The sequence below is a fragment of the Salvelinus namaycush genome, chromosome 15 (genome assembly GCF_016432855.1).
Source record: "Salvelinus namaycush isolate Seneca chromosome 15, SaNama_1.0, whole genome shotgun sequence".
Taxonomy (NCBI): domain Eukaryota; kingdom Metazoa; phylum Chordata; class Actinopteri; order Salmoniformes; family Salmonidae; genus Salvelinus; species Salvelinus namaycush.
The window spans coordinates 13,479,734-13,495,769 of NC_052321.1; the positions used below are offsets into that span (position 1 = coordinate 13,479,734).

The 16,036-nt window shown below is 44.2% G+C and overlaps 1 protein-coding gene across 1 annotated transcript in view; it reads right to left on the reverse strand.

The window, feature by feature from the left end:
* LOC120059778 (myelin transcription factor 1-like protein) overlaps positions 1 to 16,036 on the reverse strand; it is a 91,052-nt gene that overhangs the window by 17,517 nt on the left and 57,499 nt on the right. The window contains exons 7-11 of the mRNA XM_039008829.1: positions 15,683 to 15,773; positions 11,645 to 11,755; positions 10,356 to 10,582; positions 9,553 to 9,818; positions 2,594 to 2,800 (exon numbers count right to left, since the gene is read on the reverse strand). Coding sequence (XP_038864757.1) covers positions 2,594 to 2,800; positions 9,553 to 9,818; positions 10,356 to 10,582; positions 11,645 to 11,755; positions 15,683 to 15,773 — 902 coding nt within the window. The remainder of the gene's footprint in view (positions 1 to 2,593; positions 2,801 to 9,552; positions 9,819 to 10,355; positions 10,583 to 11,644; positions 11,756 to 15,682; positions 15,774 to 16,036) is intronic.

The window sequence follows — 16,036 nt, forward strand, 5'->3', positions numbered from 1 at the left end:
CCGTCGCCCGACCAGTGCGGGGAGGTGGAATAACCCGCACCGGGCTATGTAGGCGAACCGGGGACACCATGCGTAAGGCTGGTGCCATGTAAGCCGGCCCGAGGAGACGCACTGGTGGCCAGATATGTAGAGCCGGCTTCATGGCACTTGGCTCAATGCTCAATCTAGCCCTGCCAGTGCGGGGAGGTGGAATAACCCGCACCGGGCTATGCACACGTACAGGAGACACCATGCGCTCTACTGCGTAACACGGTGTCTGCCCGTACTCTCGCTCTCCACGGTAAGTACAGGGAGTGGGCGCAGGTCTCCTACCTGACTTCGCCACTCTCCCTTTTAGCCCCCCCCAAGAAATTTTTGGGGTTTACTCACAGGCTTCCTACCGCGTCGTCGTGCTGCCTCCATACGCCGGTATCCCTCCTCGCACTGCGCCAGAGAATCCCAGGCGGGCTCCGGCACTCGCCCTGGGTTGATCGCCCACCTGTCGATCTCCTCCCACGTAGTGTAGCCCAGATCCTTCTCCTGCTTCCGAGCTAGCTCCTCGAAACGCCGCCTCTCTGCTTTCGCTGCCTCCAGCTCAGCTTTGGGGCGGCGATATTCTCCTGGTTGAGCCCAGGGTCCCTTTCCGTCCAATATTTCCTCCCAAGTCCACGAGTCCTGGTTCTTTGGCCGCTGCTGCTGGTTCCTCTCACGCTGCTTGATCCATGGTAGGTGGGTGGTTCTGTAACGGTTGTACTCCTCCTCTTCTTCCGAAGAGGAGGACAATCGTTACAATGGAATCCTGTGACTAGTGATGTCCAGCTGCCTGTCAACCTTCCCACTCAACCCCATCTCCTCCTCCCTTCTCCAAACCATCTCTGGAGACCTCCCATTCCTTACTTCCCTTATCAACTCATCCCTGACCACTCCCTGACCAAGATGGCCAGAGTCGCTACCCTCAAGATACCAGCACTCCACCCATCTGACTTCAGAAACTACAGACTGGAACCCTCTCAGTATTGGAGGAAACCTGGCACCATCCCTCTGCACATCCCTGGATTGCATCCTACCTGGCAAGTCGCTCCTACCACGTGGCATGGAGAAGATCTATCTACACCACATGCTCTCAATACTGGTGTCCCCCAGGGCTCGGTTCTAGGCCCTCTCCTCTTTTCTTTTTACACCAAGTCACTCGGCTCTGTCATACCCCCCCTTCTGACACCCACGTGGTGACATGCATCTCTGCGTGTGTGACAGGCATCTCAGCCCACTACCTCAAGCTCAACCTTGACAAAAGGGAACTGCTCTTCCACCCGCCTGCTCCAAGACCTCTCCACTCCACGGTGTCCCCCTCACAGAGTACAAAGAACCATGGCGTGACCCTGGATAACACCCTGTTGTTCTCTGCAAACATCAAAGCAGTGACTCTCTTCTCCAAGTTCATCTGTAGATGCTCTTCTCTGTCCTGGAACAAGCTTCCCCCTAAAGTCAGGACAGTGGACATCCTGTCTATCTTTGGAAAACGTCTGAAACCCTACCTCTTTGACGAGTATCTTAAATAACTCTCACAGCGTCCTCAACACTTATTTTCCCACTAGCATTGCTTTTGCTGATAAATACTTTTGAGGGAAAATGTACATGATACCATTGTGATGTGTTGTCTAACATAGCATTCTTAAAATAAATGCATTAATTGTAAGTCGCTCTGGATAAGAGTGTCTGCTAAATGACTGAAATGTAAAAATATTGTTAAATATTGAAATGTATTTGGAAATACACTTGTAAAGTATTGGCATGTAGTTGAAAATACTCAAATACAATGACTGAAATACACTGAAATACACCATGCATTTAACCCAGATATTTTAAAATAATATTTGAAATAAGTATTTGAAAATACTTTCAAATACTTCCAATAGAAGTTGATTCTTGACACATAATTTGAAAATACTAAAATACACAGAAAATACCCCAGGTCTGTCACACAGTCTTTTGATGAGAAGAGCTATGTAGATTCTACCACAATGCGGAAGCTATTTATTTGCATAATTCACAATAGCAGAGACACATAGTGGGCAGAGAGCATGATCCAAAATAAACCCAGACAACTCTGTCTGCTGTACGGTGATGCTGATGGAAATTTAACATACAAATAATTCATTGTTTTCCTGGAGAACTCCTAATATGACTTTCCAATCATTCAGCATGTACCTGAGATCTAGGCTGGTGTTTAAAATAACCTCAACTGAAATTGGAGTCTTATACACAAAGGAATCAACAGAAAGTCCTTGGAGACAGATGGCTTGGGTTGAACAGATGTGAAAAACAGTAGGTACTGTATTGAATGCCAAATGGATGGGTGTTACTGAAATGCAGAGTAGGGGGAGTTTGACTTCTGTATGAAGGCCAATGTGAAATGTAAAATGTTTGAATTTATGCAGTTTGTTTGCATGGAGGAAATTTGAATGCTGAAGTCTAAATGTTCTTTGAATATTGAGGTACTGTGAAGCTAATGTTATGGAAAGTCATTATCATTAAATGTAGGATAACCACATCCGACAGTAGGAGTTACAGTTTAGAGTAGTGCTCATCATCATCATGCTCCTCATTCTAGTACCTCTTTGCTGTCCTCGTCGATGCGTTTGATCTTGGTGTAATCAACTGGCAGGTCCCAGCAGTCATCCCCCATGCCGTAGCGCATCAGGGCCTGGCGCTGGGGCGACATGGGCTCCAGGGGGGTGAGCACTGCACCCACTCCATCCCCCAAACGCTGCTTAATACTCAGGTCTAATGTCCCGTTCTCATCTACCTCTAGGTCTGGGTTCTGGAGGAAGAGATAGAAGATAGACAGGGAAAGAGGGTGGGAGGGAAAGTAGTAATGATTGACAGAACAAAGGAGAGAAAGAAGGCAAAACAACACTCAGCTCAAAAATCTATTATATAGATGTGATTACATAACTCTCCTAATATTTCCCAATGGGAGGAAAAAGGCATGGTGACTGGTGTGAGAGACATGGTCATCAGTAGTAAATGCATGGTGACTGGTGGGAGAGACATGGTCATCAGTAGTAAATGCATGGTGACTGGTGGGAGAGACATGGTCATCAGTAGTAAATGCATGGTGACTGGTGTGAGAGACATGGTCATCAGTGGTAAATGCATGGTGACTGGTGTGAGAGACATGGTCATCAGTAGTAAATGCATGGTGACTGGTGGGAGAGACATGGTCATCAGTAGTAAATGCATGGTGACTGGTGGGAGAGACATGGTCATCAGTAGTAAATGCATGGTGACTGGTGTGAGAGACATGGTCATCAGTACTAAATGCATGGTGACTGGTGGGAGAGACATGGTCATCAGTAGTAAATGCATGGTGACTGGTGGGAGAGACATGGTCATCAGTAGTAAATGCATGGTGACTGGTGTGAGAGACATGGTCATCAGTACTAAATGCATGGTGACTGGTGGGAGAGACATGGTCATCAGTAGTAAATGCATGGTGACTGGTGGGAGAGACATGGTCATCAGTAGTAAATGCATGGTGACTGGTGGGAGAGACATGGTCATCAGTGGTAAATGCATGGTGACTAGTGGGAGAGACATGGTCATCAGTAGTAAATGCATGGTGACTGGTGGGAGAGACATGGTCATCAGTAGTAAATGCATGATGACTGGTGGGAGAGACATGGTCATCAGTAGTAAATGCATGGTGACTGGTGGGAGAGACATGGTCATCAGTAGTAAATGCATGGTGACTGGTGGGAGGGACATGGTCATCAGTGGTAAAGGGCACGTGCACACTGAGCAAATGTAGTGATCCTACACTAATCTATATACCCTTTCTCTCTGTCTCTCTCTGTCTCTGCAGCTCCATCTCTCCCTCGGAGCGACTATAACCTCCACAGCCAGAGGGAGCAGATTGGGGCCTGGCTGGTTTAAATGTGATGTGAGTGGACGGGGACAGAGAGTGGGGTGAGAGGTTTGTGGGAGGGCAATCCTGGGCGCCTGCAGGGGGACTGCTGCTAGTCAACCAAAAACACAAGAAATATACCAGAACAAACAGGGACACAGGAAGGCTTGAATAATCACTCAAAACACTCCCTCTCCCTCTCATCCTTCCTTTTCTACCCAACTGAATGTCCATGTACTGTATCTGCTGCAAATGTGCCCAGTAGAATCCTTCCCTTGAGGGTAGTGTTTTTAGAGGGGTTAGGAGGGGAGGGGTAATGTCTATTTGTCACCTTTCCCTTGCCCTCATTAATATCCTTTACTCCGACCCCCTCCCCTCCTCTCCCGCTCTCCTCTCCTCGCGTTTTAACAGTGATTCCATACGACACTACCCCTAGGCTGGATTCTCCCTGTGTTCCAGTGGAGAAAAACCCTGACCCTCTTATCTGTGACGCACATAAACTTATATAGGGTTCCAGGCTCAGAGGCTGGGGTACTGCGGTGTGCTTCCAGAGCCATCTTTGGAAGGACCATAGCGTTAAAATGAGCATAACGCACATAGCATTAGCTAAATTTTTATCACTCTCCGGCCAATATGGCAACAATACAGAATCAGCCTTTGTAGGCAAATGATAGACATATACAGTGGGGAGAACAAGTATTTGACACACTGCCGATTTTGCAGGTTTTCCTACTTACAAAGCATGTAGAGGTCTGTAATTTTTATCATAGGTACACTTCAACTGTGAGAGACGGAATCTAAAATCCAGAAAATCACATTGTATGATTTTTAAGTAATTCATTTGCATTTTATTGCATGACATAAGTATTTGATACATCAGAATAGCAGAACTTAATATTTGGTACAGAAACCTTTGTTTGCAATTACAGAGATCATACGTTTCCTGTAGTTCTTGACCAGGTTTGCACACACTGCAGCAGGGATTTTGGCCCACTCCTCCATACAGACCTTCTCCAGATCCTTCAGGTTTCGGGGCTGTCGCTGGGAAATACGGACTTTCAGCTCCCTCCAAAGATTTTATATTGGGTTCAGGTCTGGAGACTGGCTAGGCCACTCCAGGACCTTGAGATGCTTCTTACGGAGCCACTCCTTAGTTGCCCTGGCTGTGTGTTTTGGGTCGTTGTCATGCTGGAAGACCCAGCCACGACCCATCTTCAATGCTCTTACTGAGGGAAGGAGGTTGTTGGCCAAGATCTCGCGATACATGGCCCCATCCATCCTCCCCTCAATACGGTGCAATCGTCCTGTCCCCTTTGCAGAAAAGCATCCCCAAGAATGATGTTTCCACCTCCATGCTTCACGGTTGGGATGGTGTTCTTGGGGTTGTACTCATCCTTCTTCTTCCTCCAAACACGGCGAGTGGAGTTTAGACCAAAAAGCTCTATTTTTGTCTCATCAGACCACATGACCTTCTCCCATTCCTCCTCTGGATCATCCAGATGGTCATTGGCAAACTTAGTGTGTAGTGTGTTAGTGTGTTACTAATGGTTTTCTTTGAGACTGTGGTCCCAGCTCTCTTCAGGTCATTGACCAGGTCCTGCCGTGTAGTTCTGGGCTGATCCCTCACCTTCCCCATGATCATTGATGCCCCACGAGGTGAGATCTTGCATGGAGCCCCAGACTGAGGGTGATTGACCGTCATCTTGAACTTCTTCCATTTTCTAATAATTGCGCCAACAGTTGTTGCCTTCTCACCAAGCTGCTTGCCTATTGTCCTGTAGCCCATCCCAGCCTTGTGTAGGTCTACAATTTTATCCCTGATGTCCTTACACAGCTCTCTGGTCTTGGCCATTGTGGAGAGGTTGGAGTCTGTTTGATGAGTGTGAGTGTGTGGACAGGTGTCTTTTATACAGGTAACGAGTTCAAACAGGTGCAGTTAATACAGGTAATGAGTGGAGAACAGGAGGGCTTCTTAAAGAAAAACTAACAGGTCTGTGAGAGCCGGAATTCTTACTGGTTGGTAGGTGATCAAATAATTATGTCATGCAATAAAATGAAAATTAATTACTTAAAAATCATACAATGTGATTTTCTGGATTTTTGTTTTAGATTCCGTCTCTCACAGTTGAAGTGTACCTATGATAAAAATTACCTCTACATGCTTTGTAAGTAGGAAAACCTGCAAAATCGGCAGTGTATCAAATACTTGTTCTCCCCACTGTATAAGATCATCTGAGAAACTGATATATAGCTACTAAGATGTATAATAAACTGATAAATGGCTACTGAGATATACAGTGCATTCGGAAAGTATTCAGACCCCTTGACTTTTTCCACATTTTGTTAAGTTACAACCTTACTGTCACGCCCTGACCTTAGTATTCTTTGTTTTCTTTATTATTTTTGGTTAGGTCAGGGTGTGACAAGGGTGATATATGTTTTTTTGTATGTTTATGGGGTTGTTACTAGTCTAGGTGTTTTGTATGTCTATGGTTTCCTAGATTGGTTCTCAATTAGAGGCAGCTGTTTATCGTTGTCTCTGATTGGGAACCATATTTAGGCAGCCATATTCCTTGAGTATTTCGTGGGTGATTGTCTATGGTTAGTTGCCTGTGTCAGCACTATTATTCTATAGCTTCACGTTCGTTTTGTTGTTTTTGTATAGTTTGTTCAGTGTTCTTTCTTCATTAATGAAGATGTACTCAAATCACGCTGCGGTTTGGTCTCATCACTATAACGAATGTGACACTTACTCTAAAATTGATGAAGTAAAACATTTTCCTCATCAACCCATAATGACAAAGCGAAAACAGATTGTTAGAAATGTTTGCAAAAAAAACAGAAATATCTTATTTACACAAGTATTCAGACCGTTTGCTATGAGACTTGAAATTGAGCTCAGGTGCATCCTGTTTCCATTGATCATCGTTGAGATGTTTCTACAACTTGATTGAAGTCCACCTGTGGTAAATACAATTGATTGGACATGATTTGGAGAGGCACACACCTGTCTATATAAGGTCCCACATTCTCCATCATTCTTAAGTGGAAGAAGTTTGGAACCCCCAAGACTCTTCCTAGAGCTGGCGGCCCGGCCAAACTGAGCAATCGGGAGTGTTGCTACTGAGATATATAATAAACTGATATATAGCTACCAAGATATATCATAAACATATATAGCTACCGAGATATATAATAAACTGATATATAGCTACCAAGATATATAATACACTGATATATAGCTACCAACATATATCATAAACTGATATATAGCTACTGAGATATATAATAAACTGATATATAGCTACTGAGATATATAATAAACTGATATATAGCTACCAAGATATATCATAAACTGATATATAGCTACCAAGATATATCATAAACTGATATATAGCTACTGAGATATATAATAAACTGATATATAGCTACTGAGATATATCATAAACTGATATATAGCTACCAACATATATCATAAACTGATATATAGCTACTGAGATATATAATAAACTGATATATAGCTACTGAGATATATAATAAACTGATATATAGCTACCAAGATATATCATAAACTGATATATAGCTACCAAGATATATCATAAACTGATATATAGCTACTGAGATATATCATAAACTGATATATAGCTACCAAGATATATCATAAACTGATATATAGCTACCAAGATATATCATAAACTGATATATAGCTACTGAAATATATAATAAACTGATATATAGCTACTGAGATATATAATAAACTGATATATAGCCACTGAGATATATCATAAACTGATATAAAGCTACTGAGATATATCATAAACTGATATATAGCTACTGAAATATGTAATAAACTGATATTTAGCTACCAAGATATATAATAAATTATATTTAGCTACTGAGATATATAATAAATTATATTTAGCTACTGAGATATATAATACACTGATATATAGCTACTGAGATATATAATAAACGATATTTAGCCACTAAGATATATAATACACTGATATATAGCTACTGAGATGTATAATAAACTGACCACCGGTATGTAATAAACGTGAGAGCTAATGCTCATATGTGAGGGATATCAAGCCAGCTCTCTCCATGTCCCTGTTCTTGTCCCAGTGTGTCCCCACACTGGCCGTCACTCAGTGATATGAAACTGACTCAGTGATATGTAACCGGCTCAGTGATATGTTACCGGCTCAGTGATATGTTACCGGCTCAGTGATATGTTACCGGCTCAGCTGTCATAGCCGTGGAGCCAAAGGGATGGGGCTCTGGCTGTCTGTGTACATCTGTGTCTACGTATAAAGGACCTGTCGGGTGTGTATGACAGTACTAATGTGACTGACCCATGATGTCTAATTAGTAGTAGATTGGGAGAGGAGGAAGCACCTTTACAGATCTTCCCCCGTTTCCACACAGACCACAGCATCATCATCTGACCCCTAGGTGGCCCCGGACCCCTGTTGCCAGAGCTGTGCTGGGTGGAGGTGGGCGAGAGAGAGTTGGAGGGCTCAGTAGCTGCTTCCCCACATTACTTTCACCTGCCCCCTCCAGATCCTAAAATAAAACCAGGTATTCTCCCTCAGTATTCATGAGTATTCCTCAGTCTCCCTCACTTTCACTCAGAGAGATAGGAGTGGATGTAGATAGGGGAAAGACAGACAATGTGAGAAAAGCAATGACATGACTGGGAGTGTTCAGATGAAAGAAGGTTGAGAGTCTCCCTGACGTTTCCTGTGTCCATCTCTGCCTAGGAAACTCCTCTCAGTCTGCCTCACCTACGGAGCAGAGACGGACAGAGAGGAAGGGAGAAAGAGAGAAAGGAAGTCCTAATTGCCTAAGGCTCTTCTACCAGCTAAGTGCACTCCTCTCTACTTCACACTGAAGATGCCCCTCTACTCCCTTACTTTCTCTTCTGTTTTCCCATCCTTTCATCACCTCTCCTCTATGCATTCTTCTCAACTCTTTTCCCCTCTATTCTCGGCTCTCCAGCCCCAGACAGACCATGCTGCCAACATTAGCGCCAGGCTTGCGTTAGTACTCTGCTGTGCTTCCTCTCTCTCCTATTTGCCGGCTCAGTGTCTCCGTGCTGATAATGCAGGACTACCGACGCCTTATCGCCTCCTGATGACATATTGGGCTCACAAGCGCACGTCAACGCCGATCCATCCCACCGCGCTTCCTATCTACCCTGTCTGATCCCTGAAGGGAAATAAAAAACTGTCTCGCTGAGCGCCGTGTCAGAGACACAGCCGTGGATATATCTTTAACAGATCACCAGCGTTCATGGCTAAAGAGACCATATCATCCTCACTCATCACTGCTCACATTACCTGGCAGGACAGAGGAAGCTTGGAGGGAAATGCCTCTAGCAGTGGGATGGGACTGTGGTTGTAGGATATAGTTCAAAGGTTTAACCAATACTATAATAGACTATGGTAAACCACAGGATGCCAAGTAGGATTTGGATATTTCCAGTTGGCTGAAAGTCAACCTCTATGACAAGAAATAACCTGTGTCATCCTCTCACTTTCTCTGAATTAGGTGCATGATGCACAACCCTATTTACTTGTGTTCCACCTTACATGAAGATATCAGCTGTAAAGGGTTTATAAAGACTTTATAACATATGTATAAGTAGTTAATTAGCAACCTACCCGAGTACAGAGATCCTGGGGTTTTCCTCCCAGGCCGTGGGGCATCTCTCTGCAGCGTGTGGACAGGTTGAGGATGGCCGTGGCGGCCATGTGGGCAGCCTCCATGTCGTGGGTGTAGTCGAAGCTGCTCTTACTACAGGTGGAGCTGGCACTACTGCCTCCCCCTCCGCCCCCTCCTCCACAGCTCAGGCTGCTACTGCTGCTGCTGGGGGCGTAGGTGCTGGTCGTGCTACTCGCCGAGCTGGAGTTCTTACAGTAGCGCTTGGCTGAAGGACATACACAGGGGTAGGGATAGTTATCCACAAGTATAAACATATCCACGGCATAGAAATGCTCTTATAGTAACTTGGCAAAGGGAGATGCATTCATTTCAACAATATAGAATTTGGGAAGATTAAATATTGCTGAGTTTGGAAACAAGGGACAAAACTACAATGAATCTGTGGAGAAAAGACCTTCGAAATACAGAAAATTCATATACCATACTCTTAGAAAAAAAGGTGCTATCTAGATCCTAAAAGGGTTCTTCGGCTGTCCCCATAGGAGAACCCTTTGAAGAACCCTTTTTGGTTCCAGGTAGAACCCTTTTGGCTTCCATGTATAAACTTTTCCACAGAGGGTTCTAAATGGAACACAAAATGGTTCTACCTGGATCCAAAAAGGATTCCCCTTTGGGGACAGCCGAATCCATTTGGAACCATTTTCTCATCCTTCTACCCACAAAATGTATCAAATTGAAAACCTGAAACAACAATAAAGCAGGACAACAGAGTAAAGGGAAGAGACAACATGTCAGTCTGTACCGTCATATCCTTTAGGGGAAGTGTCCCTGCCTTGGAGTTTGGGTGCGATGGCCCGTTTGCCGTAGACATTGTTGCTGTGGCTGCTGTCAGTGAAGCTGCTGTAGTCAAAGCTGGTCTTAGAGTACTTCTCCAGCTCCTTGGCCAGGTTGGAGCGTGGCGTGCTGGTGGACACGTTGTTCTTGTAGCCGTACTGAGGGATCTCCAGCTGTTTCACAAAGCACATAGGCCTGGAAAATAAACCACGAGGGGGCGTAGGTTGGACAGAGCAGAGGCACCAAACATCACGCAGGGGAGGTGGGAAGGGAGGAGAGGGGGGAGGGAAAGGTAGCAAAGGGAAAAGGCAACAGTCAACTAACCTCAGGTGATCCTTGCATTGAGCTTTGAGTTCATCTAAGCTACATGTCTATGCTGTCTGTCATTGCAACACTACAATGTCTCCTTAAATTATCTTACCCAAACAGAACTCACAATTAAAGTCATGCATTTTCTCTGATATTATGTTGTGTCATTTTCAAATTTTCTAATCTAATTTGATAGATATGTTATATCTACCGTTGCTTATTTAAGCAATACAGCACAAGAGGGTGTGGTATATGGCCAATATACCACGACTAAGGGCTGTTCTTTAGCACGATGCAACATGGAGTGCCTGGATACAGCCCTTAGCCGTGGTATATTGGCAATATACCACAAACCCTGAGGTGCCTTATTGCTATTATAAACTGGTTACCAACGTAATTAGAGCAGTAAAAATAAATGTTTTGTCATACCCGCGGTATACGGTCTGATATACCATGGCTGTCAACCAATCAGCATTCAGTGCTCGAACCACCCGTTTTATAATATTTTAATCATTATCTTATCATGCATATCAAATAAACTTTTGCTGAAATTATTCTGCTCTCTAAAACCCAATAAAGGCTTTCACTTCATAAACAAGAAAATTAATGTAGAGCTTCTCCAAACTATAACTGTCTGAGAGATCAAAAGATATAGAAATCAAACAGACATAGAGAACCTTTTAAATCTATAATACAGTAATTAAGAAAACCTTCCAACACTAACTAAGGTAGGTAAGGGTGTAAGGTAGAACTCTAGAATGGGGTCAATTCAATTCAGCCAGTTCAGGAAGAGTACAATCATTTCAAATGGAATTGAACTGAACCCTGGTAGAGCATTTGAAGTCCAATTAATATGTTTAGGTCTTTCGACTGTGCCTACACTGTCTCTCCAAGTGAGGTGTTCCCCATGGATGCTGAGTGTAGTGTGGTGATCAGTCAGACCAGTACCTGAGCACGCGGTCAGAACCCTGGTTAGACTTGGAGGAGCCGTCACAACAGATGCTCTTGTCCTGGGCTTTCTGCAGCTTCTCTGCTGCAGCGATGGGACACCCTGACAAACTGGAGGGACAGGGGGGATGAATAAGACAACCAGGAATGGAAGGGAGACTGGTCATATCTTATTAAAAACATTTAACCAGGAAAAGCCCATTGAGACACAGAAGTCCTGCTTATACCTGGTTCTACCATGTGTCATTTTCCTGATCTTGACCACATTCTGATTTTGCCCACATTTTTAAATGATTCAAAGACTCTTTGTGAACTGATCTAGATCATCTTATAAATGTAAACGGGCAAGATTAGGATAAGATCAGGAAAGGTCAGGACGAAGGACGCATGTTAGCGGCAGGTATAAACGGGGCTAGAGTCTCTTTTGCATATAAGGGTCCCATTCAAGGTGGTAAATGACCTTTTAATGGCGTCAGACCGAGGCTCTGCATCTGTCCTCGTGCTCCTAGACCTTAGTGCTGCTTTTGATACCATCGATCACCACATTCTTTTGGAGAGATTGAAACCCAAATTGGTCTGCAAGGACAAGTTCTGGCCTGGTTTAGATCGTATCTATTGGAAAGATATCAGTTTGTCTCTGTAGATGGTTTGTCCTCTGAGAAATCAACTGTACATTTTGGTGTTCCTCAAGGCTCCATTTTAGGACCACTATTGTTTACACTATATATTTTACCTCTTGGTGATGTTATTCGGAAACATAATGTTAACTTTCATTACTATGCGGACGACACACAGCTGTACATTTCGATGAAACATTGTGAAGCCCCAAAATTGCCCCCAATGGAAACTGTGTTTCAGACACAAGGAAGTGGATAGCGGCAAATGTTCTACTTTTGAACTCGGAGAAAACAGAGATGCTAGTTCTAGGTCCCAAGAAACAAAGAGATCTTCTGTTGAGTCTGACAATTAATCTTGATGGTTGTACAGTCGTCTCAAATAAAACTGTGAAGGACCTTGGTGTTACTCTGGACCCTGATCTCTCTTTTGACGAACATATCAAGACTGTTTCAAGGACAGCTTTTTACCATCTACGTAACATTGCAAAAATTATACATTTTCTGTCCAAAAATGATTCCGAAAAATTAAACTATGCTTTTGTCACTTCTAGGTTAGACTACTGCAATGCTCTACTTTCCGGCTACCCGGATAAAGCACTAAATAAACTTCAGTTAGTGCTAAACACGGCTGCTAGAATCTTGACTAGAACCCCCCAAAAATGTGATCATATTACTCCAGTGCTAGCCTTTCTACACTGGCTTCCTGTTAAGGTTAGGGCTGATTTCAACGTTTTACTGCTAACCTACAACGCATTACATGGGCTTGCTCCTAACTATCTTTCCAATTTGGTCCTGCCGTACATACCTACACGTATGCTACAGTCACAAGACGCAGGCCTCCTTACTGTGCCTAGAATTTCTAAGCAAACAGCTGGAGGCAGGGCTTTCTCCTATAGAGCTCCATTTTTATGGAATGGTTTGCCTCTCCATGTGAGAGACGCAGACTCGGTCTCGACTCGGTCTCTTTATTGAAGACTCATCTCTTCAGTATCTCCTATGATTGAGTGTAGTCCGGCCCAGGAGTGTGAAGGTGAATGGAGCAACGAACCACCCTTGATGTATCTGCCTGCCCAGTTCCCCTCTCTCCACTAGGATTATCTGCCTCAAACCCTATTACAATGGGCTGAGTCACTGGCTTACTGGTGCTCTTCCATGCCGTCCCTAGGAGGGGTGCGCCAATTGAGTGGGTTGAGTCACTGACGTGATCTTCCTGTCCGGGTTGACCCCTCCCCTTGAGTTCGTGCAGTGGGTGAGATCTTTGTGGGCTATACTCGGCCTTGTCTCAGGATAGTAAGTTGGTGGTTGAAGATATCCCTCTAGTGGTGTGAGGGCTGTGCTTTGTGGGTGAGGTTATATCCTGCCTGTTTGGCCCTGTCCGCGGGTATCATCAGACGTGGCCACAGTGTCTCCCGACCCCTCCTGTCTCAGCCTCCAGTATTTATGCTGCAGTAGTTTGTGTCGGGGGGCTAGGGTCAGTCTGTTATATCTGGAGTTTTTCTCCTGTCTTATCAGGTGTCCTGTGTAAATTGAAGTATGCTCTCTCTATTTTTCTTTCTCTTTTTTTCCTCTCTCGTGGAGGACCCAAGCCCTAGGACCATGCCTCAGGACTACCTGGCATGATGACTCCTTGCTGTCCCCAGTCCACCTGGTCGTGCTGCTGCTCCAGTATCAACTGTTCTGCCTGTGGCTATGGCACCCTGACCTGTTCACCGGACGTGCTACCTTGTCCCAGACCTGCTGTTTTCAACTCTCTAGAGACAGCAGGAGCGGTAGAGATAATCTGAATGATTGACTATGAAAAGCCAACTGACATTTACTCCTGAGGTGCTGACCTGTTGCACCCTCGACAACAACTGTGATTATTATTATTTGACTCTGCTGGTCACCTATAAACATTTGAACATCTTGGCCATATTCTGTTATAATCTCCACCCGGCACAGCCAAAAGAGGACTTGCCACCCATCATAGCCTGGTTCCTCTCTAGCATTCTTCCAAGGTTCCGGCCTTTCAAGGGAGTTTTTCCTAGCCACCGTGCTTCTACACCTGCATTGCTTGCTGTTTGGGGTTTTAGGCTGGGTTTCTGTACAGCACTTTGTGACATCAGCTGATGTAAGAAGGGCTTTATAAATAAATATGATTGATTGATTCAATGCATCCCTGGCCACCTGTCTGTCGCTCAGGTTGTCTATCTGCCTGCCTGCCTTTCAATAAGTCTTTGGATAATTTCCAATATCATTAATTTTCATTAAGCACTTTAAATAACAACACATTTGGTTATTATAACAGCTTGCTTATTTCTGGTTGAGTGGCTTCATGGAATTCTGAGATTAAACTACCTGCAGACACACACAATCCCCTCCCTGCAACTCCCCAATATATATATATTTAATGTACACACACACACACACACACACACACACACACACACACACACACACACACACACACACACACACACACACACACACACACACACACACACACACCAATCAACCTCCCAATACACACACACTAACATCCCAAGGTTAAAAAGGCCCTTTGTTGTTATAAATGTCATCAAGTGTGAAGAGGGTTGAAGTCCTGTATCACGTCGTCCAGGGTTTGACCGGGGTAGGCCGTCAATGTAAATACAAATTCTTAATTGTTCTTAAATGACTTGCCTACTTAAAAAAATAAAAAATAATAATAATAAGTTCTTTAGATCACGGCCCTCAGCCAGTGCAGGTGGAGTGAGAGCTGCATTCGTGAGGTGTGATTATAGGTTAGCAGGTGTCCATATACTGTAGGTGTGTGTGTATTTTGCAAGTTTGTGTGTGTGTTAGTGTGAATGACTACGCACATTCTCAGAAAGTCAGTGTGTGTATGTCTGTGTGTATGTACTCTGTGTCTATTTGTGTGTATGCCTGTCTTAGTGTCAAGTGTGCGAGTGACACTGTGCTCAGCAGGAGAGAGCTCCAGTCTACGCAGGTCGGTAGCCTTACTTCCCTCCTGCCAAAGGTGGTAGAGGTGCTAATGGCTGCTTCGACACCCTAATATCTGCTGTGGGTGACTCCCTTCTTCTCTCCCGCTCTCCTAGCTTCAGAAATTGAGTTTCCAACTACTTTTGTAAACCCCTTTTCCATCGCAGTCAATATAAAGTGACATTTGTGCAACAATATACAGACATAAAGTAATTGGCAAATTGATGATACAATTGGAACATAAATAAATGAATATATAAACAAATGAGAAAATAAATACAAAATAATCAGTAATATCCAGTAAAATACAAAAGAAAGACAATATATAAATAAAGAGGCAAGAAACCAGGATAAAGTAACCACCTGTCATTGGATGTGAAATAGAAAAAACTCGAACTGAACAAAAAGAGGATGTAACACAGACGATCCTGCCATTTTCCAATATGGTAGGCCGACTCACCTTCTGTGGGAGTTCCTGTTGCTATTGACATGGCCGCGTCCCGTGCAGCCCAGTGTAGGACACTTAAGAACATTTTCATACATAGCAAGGACTTCACACAGACAGACAGACAGACAGACAGACAGACAGACAGACAGACAGACAGACAGACAGACAGACAGACAGACAGACAGACAGACAGACAGACAGACAGACAGACAGACAGACAGACAGACAGACAGACAGACAGACAGACAGACAGACAGACAGACAGACAGACAGACAGACAGACAGACAGACAGACAGACAGACAGACAGACAGACAGACAGACAGACAGACAGACAGACAGGGAAGGTTAGAAGGCCAACAACCAG